Here is a 14,007-nt window from a genome sequence, read left to right as displayed (position 1 = left end):
TGTGCCCCATGCTGGGCAAGCAGCATGCCCCAGCCTTGGCTCTGCATACCATCCCCCAGACCATGGTGAGTGGAGGGAGGGCACCCCCGAGTCACTGCCCCGAGCACAGGTTTAACAGTTGTGTTTATTCCTGGAGAGCACAGTGAGCGGGGAGAGGAAGCGGAGCTGCCGGGCAGGCAGCAGTRGTTATTGCTGCAGGTGCATCCTCCGGCGACAAGGGGGTCTAGGGGAAGCAAACTGCCTGCCTGCCCCTACAGCACAGGGGGACACACTGCCCACTGCCAGGCTGGAGCCACCCCATTACCCCAGCAGAAGGTGAGGAGAATRGAGTAGCACAGAGAAGTGCAAATATGTTGGCACTGGAGTGCATCTGCACTGGGCAAAGGAGCCCAAGCTAAGAGGAGAGTATAACAATGTGCGAGGATGAGGGATTTGGAGAAAAAACCCCAACTGTGTGCCGAAGACCCCCTTAAACCACCRCCCCTGCTCTCTGGAGGAAGGCATTGCCTCTTGGGTGCTGTACCCCCAGCCCTGCTGTGGGCCACGACCAAGGACAGCAGATGTCCCAGGAGCTCCCGGAATGGGAGGGGAGGCCAATGTGCTGTGACAGCGATGGCATTGCTGTGCCCACATGGAAAAGAGCAGCTTCAGCTGCTGCACTACAGGGTTGCATGTGTTCACATGATGGGGGAACCCCAAAACATTCAGTGCTTGAGTTGTAGGGCTTGACCCAGTGGTGGGCACAGGCAGGAGCATGAAGGTGGAAGGATGTGTCRAAGGCCACGTCGAAAGAGCCAGCGGGCTCCACGCTTTGGTCRCGCTTAGTGGTGATAAGCACAGTGCAAGGGGTTCAAGAAATCAAGTATGGTCATTCCTCTTCCCAAAAGGCCACTGGCTCCCTTGGGAGCYTGCTGGCTGAGCAAGGCAATACCTGCTGCTGCTCCCAGGTGTGGGTGCAGAGATAGGCACCGTGTGCCAGAAAGGATGGGACAGCACTAGAGCAAGCGATGTGAGTGTCTCCCCCTCATGCCCCGGCAGCTGCCTCTCTCTGCTCTGCAGCTGGCTCCCAGCCTGCCACTGTGCAAGGATTCACAGGTACCCCATGCTGCTCGCCCTCCTCCTGTTCTGGGGTGGGATGGAGGAAGGGGGAGTGGAAAGAAGCCCAGCCCAGAAAAGGAGAAGGGAATTCCCTGCCTGCCTTGACCCCTGGTCCACTGAAGAAGATGGTGTGAGGCTTGCCGGGAGGCAGGGTTGGTGGCTCAGCGTGGGATGGAGCAAGGGGGGAAGAGTATCCTGTATCCACGGATCCAAGGGGAGGCACTTGGAGTGGGCCTGGCCCATTCGGGTGTCCCAGCTGCAGTGGATCTGTCGTAACTCCTAGCCGCACATCGTCAGAAGCAGCCACTGGGAAGGAGAGGGAGAAGGGATGAGCAGGGACTGGTGCATTTTTGGCATGTCTTCATGAGTCATTTTTAACTGCCCTCTAAGAAAAACAGAGCCTGCAGCAATCCTGTTTTCTCACCTTGATCTTTTATGGGTTCTTTCCCAGGGGGCCGGAGGGCTTTGTACCACCCACCCCACGTGCCCCATTCACCCTAACACCTTGTTCCCTTGTTTCCCACCCCACCTTCCACTGTACTGAGCTCTCACCTCAGCAAGGTTCATGACAGCAGTGCCGGTGCCTTCAGCRTCCATGCTACGGAAGAACCCTGCAGGGACACGAGAGCGAGGTAAGCAAAACATTGCTCTGTTCCCGCCCTCCCTGCCCCAGGGCCGTCACTCACTGAACATGGCCTCCAGCTTCACCAGGCAGCAGACAAAGTTGTCAAAGTCCACGCCCATGTCATCGTCTGCATAGCGGGCCACCACCACCTGATGCAGCTTGTTGTTCAGCTTGAAACCTGCAAGGCAGAGAGCAGTCAGCCCCCCAGGCAGCCAGGAGAGCGGGGAGTAGTTGTGAAAGCCCACGCATCCACACAAAGGGTCCGCCAATCCGCTGAAGGAAGGGCACTGTGTCCAGTCTCAACAGGAAGAGGGGATGCTCTTCGAACCCATAAATGACTAGCTAGCTCACTGATCCACCCCAGGCCTCTGCTTTGCCAGAATGGGATTCTGCAGGTCAGGAGAATCTCCTCAGAGGAGGACAGAGGCTGGGACCACCTTGCRTGCATCTCTTAATTCTGAGGCTCCAGCACTTGGCACAGCTGGCATGGAGAGAGCCTGGTGCATCCATGGGCCACATCTCACTACAACAAGCTGGCTTCAAGTGTGCAATACAGTCTGGTCACGTTCCACTGCTATTTAGGACAGGACTCTGACAGCAGGAGCCCCCTCCCCAGCCTCCAGCCCAGCCCCATCCTTCTCCAGACCTACCGGCTGACTCCAGAGCCATGCGCATCTCATAGGAGCTCATGGTGCCYGACTTATCCAGGTCATGCTGGCGGAAGATCGTCTGCAAAAACACCACGGTGGACATCACCTGCCTGTCCCCTCTCCTTGSTGACCCAGGAGGGGTGCTACCCCTGTGCAGTGCACCATGCCCCCTCTCATCCTCACCAGCCAGCTCCGGATCTTGTTCCACAGGATCTGGAACTCCACCAGMCCAAGGCGGGCACTGCCATCCTTCTGGGGAGCAGAGGGTCAAGGAGGTCAAAGAAGCCAGGAAAGRGGGTGGTTCAAAGGCAAAGCTACCAGATCTCAGCCACCTTAGGCAAGGAAAGCCTGGACACAACTGGCCTGTCCAATTTCTCCCCCACCTTCCCATCTATCCTGCAGCATCGGCAAGATAAAAGCCTCCTCCAACCCAGCACAGAAAGGGCAATGCTTCAACGAGCTGCCCTGCTGCTCCATGGGAACAGCTGTGCTGCTGCTGTAGGAAGCACATGGCTGTGTTATCCTTGGAGYGAAGCTGGGCTGGCCTGCAGCAAAAAGGGATGTTGTAGGGCCAGGCTRGAGAAAGGCTCAGAGGTGCTCCTTGCCTGACCCCTCAGCTGCACGTCCTTGTGGAAGCAGGACACAGGCTATGGCTCCTGTCACTTGACACTTCTCATCCAAAACAGCTGGGCARGATAGTTTGAGGGAAAGAAGCCCAACAGTCCTCATTCCCTTCCAGGATTGCCTCCAAGGCTGGATGGCACAACAGCACATCAGGTGGCAAGCCTGATGGGGAGTGGGAAGTGAAGCACAKGAACTTCCTCCTGGAGGTGGAAGTAGAAGGCACAGAGCGGGACTGTGCTGGGCTTTTGGTGGCAGAGCCAGGGCCCAAGCAAGCCAAGTAAGTGATGGCCCTTTCTAAAAAACCTGCTGCTAAGCCAAAGAGTGTAGGGCAGGTGGCCCTGAAGCCGTAAGGACCCCTTCCTTTCTTCCCCCTGTTGAGCAGCTTTGGCACTGCTGGAGAGATGAGCCCAGCTCTTGTTTCTGGCAGGTTGAGCACCAGGAGAGCTGGCTCACAGCACAAAGAGGATACATCCATCAGGTTGACCATGTTGCGGCAGGAGTCCAGGCTGAACCCATCTGTTTTCAGGTCTTTATCTAAGAAGAAAGGAGGAGATTGAGTACAGGCACCAGAACCCAAACTGCTGAGCAAGCCTGGGCTGCAGGGAGCAAGGGCTGGGGGGAGCCRTGCTTACGTCTAGAGATGACTCTGTTCAAAATAGTCCGAAGCTCAAAGACGCTGATTTCCATGTCCTGGAGCAGAAGCAGAGTTAGCATCACCCTTTGCCTGCTCTCCACCCAACCTGTGCCCACTGTCCCCCTCCTGCCTAAACATCTCTGCCTCAGTCACAAAACATGAAGATGCCATTACATTTCTTGCACACCCAGAAGAGTTTTGGTCACAGGTGGATGCTAGTCCCCAAATCTTATCCAGTCACCATCTCTGGGGGCAGCTGGGCTGAGCCACAGCAAAAATGGACATGTCTATAGGATGGGACTGAGCGAGTGTGGGGTGGGCTGGAGCTCCCATGGCTGGGGGTCCTGTCCTTACAGACAGGGGTCCCCCCTTCCAGGGGGCCTTCCAGGGCTTGGTGTAGCTGTACCCACCTCCCCTGCCAGCTGCTGGAACATGTTCTTGAAGCTGTCCTCTATGTCATCCTCAGTTATTTCCTCCTGGGGTGATGCAAACCAGAAAGAAGAGGTTAGTGGTCAAACCCAGGCTCTGCCCTGCCTCCCAGGCTCGGTAAACACCAGCTTGAAGGGAAGCTCTTCTTTGTTCTTCCCATCTTTGTGAATTCCCATATCCCCGCTAGCCCCTCTCCAGCCACAGTGACATTCCCTGACTCAGCCACCTCCTGCCTGCAGCTCCTCCTCCCAAGCCCCGAAGCCTCAGCACCGTCCAATCCAAAGTGGAAGCTCCTACCTCATCTGCCAGATCTGCTGAGATCTCCTCATCCAGCTCCCTGGGGTAGAAAGGGGGAAACAAAGTGATGAGCAGAGTCTCCAGAGAGYGGCTGCCCGCAGCAGGGAACATCCCACTGCTCACAGACACAGGCAGGGACTCACTCGGTGTCTGACTGCTTCTCGGTGAAGACGCGCAGGACGAAGTCGGCCTCCTTGTGCGGTTCGAAGGTGGAGGGCACCACGATGTACTCGCCGGGGGGCAGCCGGATCTGGTTGCTCACCTCCCGCAGGTTGATGAAGGTCTCAGAYCGTGCCCGGGACTGGTTTCGCAGGAAGAAGTCCTTCTTCAGGTGCACGTGCTGCATGCCCTGGGCCTAGCGGAAGGAACGCGCTTGCRGACTGCAGAACCACAACGGGAAGCATCCACAAGAGCAGTGGCACCAACACCAGCCCCGTCAGGTAGGACAGCCCTGCCCTGCCCATCCACTAGGAGCCATTCCTCCCTCCCACATGGAGGTGTCCAGCACCCACTAGCACCCTAATGAGGCCAGGGACCTCCCATGCCCCTGGATTTATCAACCCATTCCTGCTCGGTCTCATGCTCCCGTCCAAGACCGAGTAGGCTCCAGCAGCTCAGGACGTACCTCCTCAGGAACCTACAGATAGGAGGGAAAAGGGGGAAAAWAATCAGAATCCCAGTACCTGCCCCATCCCTTACAGCTGCAGGGAGCACAGGATGGGGAACATTAGCCCACAGACTGGCCAAAGCAGGTGGAAAAGGTTTCCTTGAGGACTGGGGTTGAGGAGGGACTGGCAGGGCTGAGCCTGTCCCAARGAAGAAGCCTTGGGGTGGGCAGGGTTTACCTCATAGACAGCAAATCCGATGGTGTGCATGTCACCTCCCACCCGTCGCTCCCGCCGCCGGTGCTTCTGCATCAGAGCCACCAGGAAGCTGCAGGCCACCTCATCGTCCCCAGGGTCGTCATCTTCTTCCAGCAACTTGATCTTAAACTGGGGGTTGATCCAAAACGTGGCTGGGAGGAAGGGGATGCATGGGTGAGACACGTGGCTTCATCAAGCTGCCAAGAGCACCGATGTGGAGGCCAGAGGTACCTGGGTGATTCCTGCAGCCCCCGGCAGTGCTGCCCCGGCGCCACGTGCCCTCGAACACCTGYGTGTGCCATCTGCTGAGCTCATCCTTGGTGAGGGCATCGGGGGTCAGATTGCAGATCTCCAGCCGGGAGAACTCCCTCATGAAGTCCCGGAAAGACATCCTGTGGGAGGCAGGCAGGGGCTGAGGMCAGGGCACTGCTATGGGGAGGGAGGAGGCTGCAAACAGCTCTGGACCCAGCTAGCATTTTAGGAGAATTAAGTGACAGTAAAATCTTTCACCCTAAACAGTTATAGCTTATTTAAAGCCCAGTGCTGGGCTTGGGAAAGAAGGGATGTTTACTCTCCCTAGATGTTTATTTTGCATTTCGTTTGGCTGAATTTCTTTCGAGGGAGGAAAATTATTAACTAGATCAGATGAGAAAACACTGGCAAGCTCTCCAGTGCTGGAAAGCCAGCTCATAAAGGCAGGTCATGCGCTTCAGGTGAAGCATGACYGCAGGATCTCACCCCAGCTCCACTGTTCCTTCCCAGACTGGCTTCTGAAATAGAGCAGTACTTTGCTCCAGCACTCACCAGAACTCTCCATCCTCCATCTTCAGCTGCAGCTCTTCCCTCTCATCAGGGTCAATATTGTTCCACTCGGAGGAGCTGGAATAGCAGGGACAGTTAGATAGGTACTCTTGAAGCGGAACTGAGAGCACTTCTGAGCTGACCCTCAGCTTCCCACCTTTCTGAAGCAAAGGGCACTGCACACTGTGAGCTTCCCCTCAGCAGCACCCCGTGCTCGCCCGCTGTGTGGGCAATGCTCGCTGGCCTGCCAGCGAGAGACTGGCATCYCTTCTGTCCTACTCACCCATCACTCCATGCTCCAGTCCACTCCACCTGACCCCAGGGGTTCCTGATGCGGATCAGTTGTTCCTGCTGACCCCGGTAGTTCACCTGCCAGACACCAGACACAGGAGGTTGAGCCCATGCCACTGGCCAGGCTGTTATTGCTACTAAAGTCTAATCTAGGTGACTCACATCTCTGAAGGCTGTGACAGAGTAGGCATGGCCCTTCACCAGCTTCTTGAAGGTCACTGCTTCCATATCAAAGGCGCTTGTGATCTGAGGAGAACATGTAACGCTCAAGTCAATAGGAAATTCGTGTAGTCCTATCCCTACCCATTCCCTCCACTGTATGGAGGATTCTCCTTGCTTGGCACTGCTCTACACAAGAGAAGTAGCAGGCAGCAGGTGGCTGTGGACAATTTAAAGACAGTTTTCCTAGCACAGGACCCTGAAGATCCATCAGGGAACCACCCAAACTTCAGAATTTAAAAACCCTGCTCCAGGTAATGTGCTGATGCAAGACATGGTCAGAGGTACAGGCAGTCCCCTGTCCTGCACTTGAGATGGACAATCCTGCTCCATCCAAAGGAGCCATTCACAGCAACTGGGCTGCAACACCACGTGTTGTGCCGCAGGGCTGCCACGCCGGCTCTGGAAACGTGCTGTGCTAAGAGGGCAAAGAAGTCAACTCCCGCCCAGTGTCCCAGCGAGGGGACTGCTGATCCAGCCTCAGGCTGTGAGGCCACACTCTGGCCAGCGCTGTGGCAGAGCCCTGGCTCATCTCGGCACAGCACTCACGTCAATGGAGCAGCCCAGCAGGGAWCCCCTCTCCAGCGCCTTGCGGATGATGTGCGCCATGTTGCGCGGCGGCCGCTTCAGGTCGTACATCTCCGCCACACCGCCGGTGAAGTCCTCGAAGCCCTCGGTGGTGCTGCCCCCCGAGAGTGACTCGTAGCAACCGTTCAGCCTGGGGAGCGTGTGAGGGGACAAGGAGGTAGCACGCTGCTGCTGCTGCTGCTGCCCAGCACGAGCAGGGCCAGCGACAGAACAGACTCCATTCGCTCCACCCAGCACACTGAGGTGCCCTGCCCCCCACMCACCCACCACAGAGGTACCCACTTGGCATAGGCCTTCTCCAGCAGAGCACTCCAGAACTCAGTGCACTCCGCTGAGTGAACAAACAGGAGCTCCCCATCCTTGGTGGGCAGCTGGTCATCCACCACCACGTCCACCCACTCACCGAACTGCCAGATCTGGGGGAGGAGRAGAGACTGGGGTGAGCTCAGAGCATCACAAGGCTTGCTCATCCTTACCCCAGAGGGATGGCCTCAACCCACCACCCCTGCTTCCACCACAGCCCACCTGGGCACAGCCAGGAGCTCCCAGCCCACCTGGAAGTGAAAGATGCCAGCATAGTCRTCCTGGAAGCTCTGTCCATGGGGCACCACACGGTGCAGGAGCTCCTCATTGAGTGTAAGGGAGCCGATGGCAGCCAGCAGCCAGCAGTCACCTGGGGAAGGAGTGGGAGCTGGTGTGAGTACCCATCACCTCCTTAGCTGGGAGGGTGGGTGATGGATGTTTAGAAGCCCATGGTGTGCTCTCCTTGCAAATGTTGGGGGGTCCCTGGCTCAAAAAGTCCATGGAAAAACTAGAGAAGGTCCAGCAACCAGAACTCAGGGAACCAGGCTTGCTCAGCCTGTCTACAGAGACAAGTGTTAGCTCAAGGCAACAGGGAACGATCCYCCCTGGAGCCTGTGTCCAGACCACCTCACACAGGCAGCTTCAACAGCCCCCTCTTGCAGCCATTTATCTAGACCCTCCTGGAACTCGTTCACATGACTGCCCTCCATATCTCAGACAGCAAGTTCTGTAGCAGAATTACACTTTGCGTGTAAAAAGCCATTTTATCAAGCAAGAGGCTTAACGCTGCTGCCCCAGCTTCTCAAATTGCAGGCAACGCCACCACACTTTTCTTTCCRAGTGATCTTAACCACAAGTGCTGCTCCAGGCCAGAACTGTGCTTTAAACTTTTTGCCTTGATTCCCTTTTCTCTTTTGCCTTTGAAGCCTTTCATACCTTAGCCTGGAGCTGGATTACCTGTAACTGGTCTGTGGTTTGACAAAATGCCATTTCAGAGTTTTTAATGACCAACTGACACCACCACAATGCTTTGGGCTGTTATGCACTCCAGTTGCCACCTCAAGTTTGTCCTAATTAGTGGATATATTAAATGTAGTCAGCCCTGAAACCAGCATGCTGTATGTGCTAAGGTACACAATACTCCAAATCAAGTGTCCTACTTGCTCCCAATCAGGACAACACTCTCTGTGGTACCAAGATCTGTTTCTGATGACCACAAAATTCCAGTTGTGGTTCAACTCTGCCAGCCTACCCAGCTCATTAACACTTCTCTCCTTGTCTCAGTGTCTTTGCCTTGGGAGACACCCCTGGAGAAATGACAAATCATCACTTTGCATGCCTGTTGATTCCCTTCTGCCACACCACATCGCTTCACAAGCCCTTTGTCACGACCACCATATCATCTCCTTTTCCTGTCATCCAGCTGCCAATCCCTCATGATTTACCAAAGCAGGGAGCTCTTTGAAGCAGCTCCTGGCACTGTTGTTGGAATATGTCAGGCATGGATGCACCCAGAATCTCCCCTGATCTCAGCATGGTGAAGCTGTGCACACATCAACACATTGTTGTGGAGCCTTAACCAAGAACCACCATGAGGCATAGAATGTCCCCAGACTTGCAGATTCCACCCCACCGAATGAGAAGGGCCAGCCCCCCAGTCCTTCTGGACCACCAAGATCCAGGGACAAAGCTTCAACACTCACCCAGAGCCCCCTGGCAGATGTCCGTTCGGGTGGCACCGCCAACAATGAACTGAGGGTCATCCACTAATTCCTGCAGGAGAGAATCAGATACTGGTGCTGGATCTTGGCAGGGCTTTAGCAGGGCTGGCACCCACTGCAGCTCTGACTCGAGACAAATGGAATATTGGCCCCTGCGAGATGTACCCYACCTGCCCTCTACTAGGGAAGGCTGCTTGAGTGCAACCCCAAGGCCATCCCGGTAAGGCAAGGCCAGATCTGCTGTAGCCATGGGAGGACAAGGCTGGATAGACTAATGACATTCCCCTTGCTCTCATGGCACCAGGAAATGCACACCCTAAAAAACCACAGTCACTGAGGGTGACACATCCCTGCCACCACACCAAGAAGCAACAACACAAGCCACCTATTTTGAAGCCCATAGTGTGCTGCCCAGAGGCAGCAGGGCCTTCTAGACACAATGCTTTTCTGAGCAGACACTCATGGGAATTGCTCTGGGCCCTTTGGTAAGTGGCTCTGTGGGACTCGAGGGACTTTGAGCACCGACGGGTGCCAGCCAGGGCCAGTCTGCAGCTCAGTAGAGTGCAGGGTAGGGACCAGCCTGAGARGAAGCCAGGCCAGCCCAGCCTGAGAAGAAGCAAGCCCAATACTTACCGACGGACGCTTCCACTCCACTCCCCGTGTCTTGCTGGAGTGCGGCCCCAGCTCCTTGAATCCGAGGGCAGTGGGGCCAGCAGGGAACTGGGGATCCCTGAAGAGGGTGCCACTCTCAATGCACTGCTGCTTGAGGGCCTCGTAGTCCTGGTTGAGGTACTTGATGGCGTTGCTGTGCTGGCCAAGCCCCTCGGCTCTCAGGCGGTCTCTCTCTACACGAGCAGCCATCCCGCCAAAGGGCATCATAGCTGTGCACCAGCACCGCTACCTTCCCACCTGCTCCCTGMAAAAGAACAGGCATGGCCAGGCTGAGGCAGGGCTCACTCCCTTGTGCTTCCTTGGGGATATCAGTCACCTGGCAGAGCCAGACTTGGAGGCTGAATCCCCAGTTCCCCACAGCAGGGAYCTGCTCCATCAGCACTGCCGTGGGGCAGTGAGCCCAGAGACACACAGAGCACCCCGGGTGGGCACACGAGAACCTGCACAGCCCACTCCCAGCAGCAGCCCCGTCCCGAGCYGTGTCCGCCAGCCTGGCTGTCGCAGCCCTGCTGGCTTTGGGGGACACAGAGGGGGCAGAGCAGCACTGAGGGCAGGCCGGGAGGAGGCAGCCCCCCAGCACCTAGGTCATGGGTCCTGTCCCGTCGCCGCCGCGCCAAAAAGCTGAGCCCRGAGGAGTTTCAGACGCATTCCAAACCCGTCAGCCTCTCCTCCCGGCGCAGTTTTCCGGGCTCTTCCCTCGTCCCGGCTCCTCCTCACCCGCCTCAGCCGGGAGGGCGTCAGCGGCCGCCCGCAGCTTCTCCCACCCSCAGGGGCCTCTCCCTCTCCTTTTCCCTCTTCTCCGAAAGCCGCCCCGGCTGCCTGAGCACTGAGTCAATAGGGCCGGGTAGGGAGGAGCCCAGCGGGGCGCAGAGAGCTCTATCTATGGGGCCAGAGGAGGACAGGGAAGGAAGAGGCGGGACGGCCCTYCCCAGCACACACACACTCACTGAGGATGACTCAAGGCTCGTGGAGCAGCCTGTTGGGACACTCTGGGAAGGATCACGGAGTGCAGCGGGGCAGCCCGGCACCAGGAGAGCGGGCAGGACAGACACTGCAGAGCCCCCCTGCCGCACCACTCCGTGCCCTGGCCATCTTCCTGGGGCTTCGACCAGCAGCTCACGGCCAGGAGCTTCGGARCAGCCATGACACAGCTGCCAGGCGCGTCTGACCCCGCAGCCGTGAGCAAGGCCCAGCTCCCCTCAYGGCGTCCAGCTGCCCTCAGCCTTGTCCCGGCACCATGGCAGCAGCCAGCACTCACACCCACCGCACTGCCCAGGCTGGAAGAGGCCTCTGGGGCCATCTGCTCCAAGCCTCCATGCAAACATTGTCACCTGCAGCAAAGCCATGGGGCGGGTGACACCACCATCAGTCCACTGGCATCTGCAGCTCACCCTGCCCCACTCCCCGTCCATCTCAGCTCCTGCTTGGCAGGGCTGGTGCTGAATACTTAAGAGGTTTCTCCATGTGGGAGAGCAGAGTAGTCCTTGGGTAAATAAGCCAGGAGCCAGCAACCCACTCAGAGCAGAAAACKTGAATGCCAGTGCTGGCCTGCTGCCTCCCCAGCACCCTATCCCAGGGGAGCAGGGTGCAGCCTGGCTCCAAAGAGGCAGCTTTCCTTGCCCTGAAGCACTGTGGTAGCTAAAGAGATGGCAAGCAAGAGTGAAAAGGATGCAAGCACCTGGCACAAGCATAGGACATAAACCTGGCTGCTAACCCACATGGCTGTCCTAGCCAGAAGCTTTTCAGAAGAACAATCTACCCTTCCCCATCACTCTGCCTGCTCTAGGATGCACCAAACCCACCATCCTTCTCCAGGGCAGCACCAGCCCTTCTCTCCTCTTTAGTGATCCCAAATCTAGGAAACTCCTCCTATAACTCCTGCCCTGCAGCCAGCACCCTGGCAGTCTCTCCCAGCGATGAGACACTCGTAGCCTGCAGAGCCGGCTCCTCCAGTCTCAGGCATTGTCCAGAACACAGGGGGCCTGAGGGAGGAAGAATCCCAAATACAGCTGTCCACACTGCCTCCAGCTCCCAGCTCACCACCTCCCCAGCATTCACACCACAGCCTGCCAATGGCCAGGGAACTTCCCCTACCCATAGCCCCTGCCAGGTTCCTTGCACCTTTCCCCGCTACCTACCGGCACTAGACATGGCTGCGGATATAGGTAGCTCTCTGCAGACACGGGCACCATACGAGTTATTCTTAGCTCTGTGGCTCAAAATACTCGGGAAGGCTGTGCTCAGTGGCAGATGGAGGTCACGCAAGCGCAGAGCGAGGAAAAGCATTTCCGACCCCAGAATGGAGAGGAACCACATGGGTCTTTAAAGCAATAGGCTCAGCTGCTGACACCTCCCCAGGATGATGCTGACAGACACTTCAGGTCCTCCACGGAGGAGGAAGGGGTGTGATGAGACAAGCCAAGCCTCCAGGGCAGTTTTCCACTGCAGGTGACATCCAACTACAATATGATGCTTTCCAGTACCAGAGGTGCCTTTGATCCCTCCCGGGTGGGAGCAAAAAGACACACTGGTTGTTGCATGGTCCCTGACACCTCACGCACTTTAGCGCATACTGCAAAACCCTAGGGCAGCATCACTGTTGAAGTCCAGCCAAAAATCTTTGCAGACTTCTGTTTTGCCAGCTGCTCTTGCAGATCAACGGAAGTGGGGAGTTCCCTTCCTCAAAACCAGCCCTGATACACGGCATCCTGCTGCACACTCAGCTCGGGGCAAGGCGCCCGTGGCATCCCACAATGCTCAAGCAGCTCTCAGGCCCTTTTCAGCCCTCCGGATGACAAAGATCCTCGTTTCCCACAAGCTTCCCTTTRTGTTTCCGCAACCCTTTGACGGGATGCGGGCTTGGCTTTGGGATCGGCAGAGCATCCCGGGAGGCTGCGGTATGCAGTTTATTCGCCGCCCCGACCAGGAAGCCCCCGGGTCTCTGCGGATRCGTTACCTAATGCAAAAAATTCCGCGGAGAGAAAGGAGATAGGAGGGATTGGCAAATCGGGATAAGCTTAGAAAACAGAGAAGGCAGCCGGAGAGGAGGAGACGGACGGACCCACTGCCCTGCCCGCCCTGCGGCGGGCTCCCCCCCGGTCCTTAATCTGATGCCGGGGGTCGGATAAGGGTGAGGATGGGGGGATGGACTTACGGAAGCTGCAGCCGCCACCGCCCTGCCCGCTTCAGCTTGGCCCGGCCCAGCCCAAGCCCGGCTCGGTACGGCCCCGCGGAAGGTGGAGTTTCGGCAGGCAATGGGTGGGGGAATTAAAGGAGCAGTTGCATCTTACAGACACTGGGGGGGATTGATCGGGGCTGCTGGTGAGGTTCTGTGTGCTGTCACCCTCTCCCAGCTCCCAGGGACGGAGGGGTTCCGTCGGGATGGGCGTGCTCCTTCCACCATTGTTCTGAGGAAAGGGTTGCGTGCATGCGGAAACCGAGACTGGAAGGAAAAGAGGAAGCAACTTTCCCCTAGGAATGGATTTGCAGGTGACTGCTCCACACTGCCGCACCCCAGCTTAGCGGGGTGAAGCTCTGTAGGGCACYTTGTCCCCAGGACTTGTTCACGTTCTGGTGCGATGGCTGAGTATGGTGGTCCCAACAGATATCACAGGCTGCTGTGTCCCTTTTTCCTTCCCTCTTGCCTGGGGGACTGTGCCCGCACCACCTCAATCCTTCAAGGCCAGGCAGTCACAGCTGACCCGGCCTCCCTGCGTACCCCGGCTGGCACCCTCCCCAGCAGCTGCGCCTCTCCGGGCAGGTCCCACCGCCGTGGGGCTTTCCACAGCCACACCGGGGCTGCCCCTGCATACCTTCCGTGACTCACGGTGCAGCTATGCTGGGTGGTGCTGTTGCCAGCGGGCATGGCCACAGCAGGGCTTGGCACGGTACTACAGAGCCCTGTGTGGTTCAGCATGGCTTTGTCTGGCATAGAATGGCACAGCTTGTCCYGGTGTGGCTTYGCCCAGCCTAACATGGCTTGGCCTSGTGCGAGCAGTTCAGCTTAGCTCTGTCCCAGGAAAGAAACTCTGTGCTGCCATTCTCCTGCTGCCCCTGGCTGTACGGGGTGATCCTGATGGGTGTCGCTAACCCTGGAGCTCCTTCTCCTTGCCTGGTACCTGCTTACAGCTGGGGAGGCTGTGCCCACAGTCTCAYTGCAGCAGCTGGCATCGAGCTTGCRGGAGCCCAGGCC

The 14,007-nt window shown here is 57.4% G+C and overlaps 1 protein-coding gene across 4 annotated transcripts; it reads right to left on the bottom strand.

Moving 5' to 3' along the window:
• Positions 1 to 278: 278 nt before the first annotated feature.
• Positions 279 to 13,050, bottom strand: CAPN11 (calpain 11). Of its 4 annotated transcripts, none has more exons than XM_057370625.1 (22): positions 12,970 to 13,050; positions 9,777 to 10,059; positions 9,126 to 9,195; positions 7,674 to 7,792; positions 7,402 to 7,535; positions 7,081 to 7,249; positions 6,475 to 6,558; positions 6,305 to 6,390; positions 6,025 to 6,099; positions 5,452 to 5,612; positions 5,203 to 5,372; positions 4,983 to 4,994; positions 4,501 to 4,712; positions 4,358 to 4,397; positions 4,042 to 4,107; positions 3,630 to 3,687; positions 3,467 to 3,531; positions 2,557 to 2,625; positions 2,374 to 2,452; positions 1,785 to 1,901; positions 1,651 to 1,709; positions 279 to 1,404 (listed from the first exon to the last, which is right to left on the bottom strand). In XM_057370625.1, the coding sequence occupies exons 2-22, from the start codon at positions 10,020 to 10,022 to the stop codon at positions 1,378 to 1,380; spliced, it is 2,118 nt and encodes a 705-aa protein (XP_057226608.1). In that variant the 5' UTR covers positions 10,023 to 10,059; positions 12,970 to 13,050; the 3' UTR covers positions 279 to 1,377. The 4 variants fall into 4 exon arrangements, with proteins under 4 accessions (XP_057226608.1, XP_057226626.1, XP_057226634.1 ...); XM_057370643.1 differs by lacking the exon at positions 12,970 to 13,050 and adding an exon at positions 11,954 to 12,038; XM_057370651.1 differs by lacking the exon at positions 12,970 to 13,050 and adding an exon at positions 10,533 to 10,680.
• Between the last annotated feature and the right edge of the window lie 957 nt (positions 13,051 to 14,007).

Source organism: Malurus melanocephalus, unplaced genomic scaffold (assembly GCF_030028575.1).
Source record: "Malurus melanocephalus ecotype Western Australia unplaced genomic scaffold, MMel_1.1 scaffold_5, whole genome shotgun sequence".
NCBI classification, from domain to species: Eukaryota; Metazoa; Chordata; class Aves; order Passeriformes; family Maluridae; genus Malurus; species Malurus melanocephalus.
The sequence above is the reverse complement of the archived record's forward strand: the minus strand, read 5'-3'. Positions and strand labels throughout refer to the sequence as shown.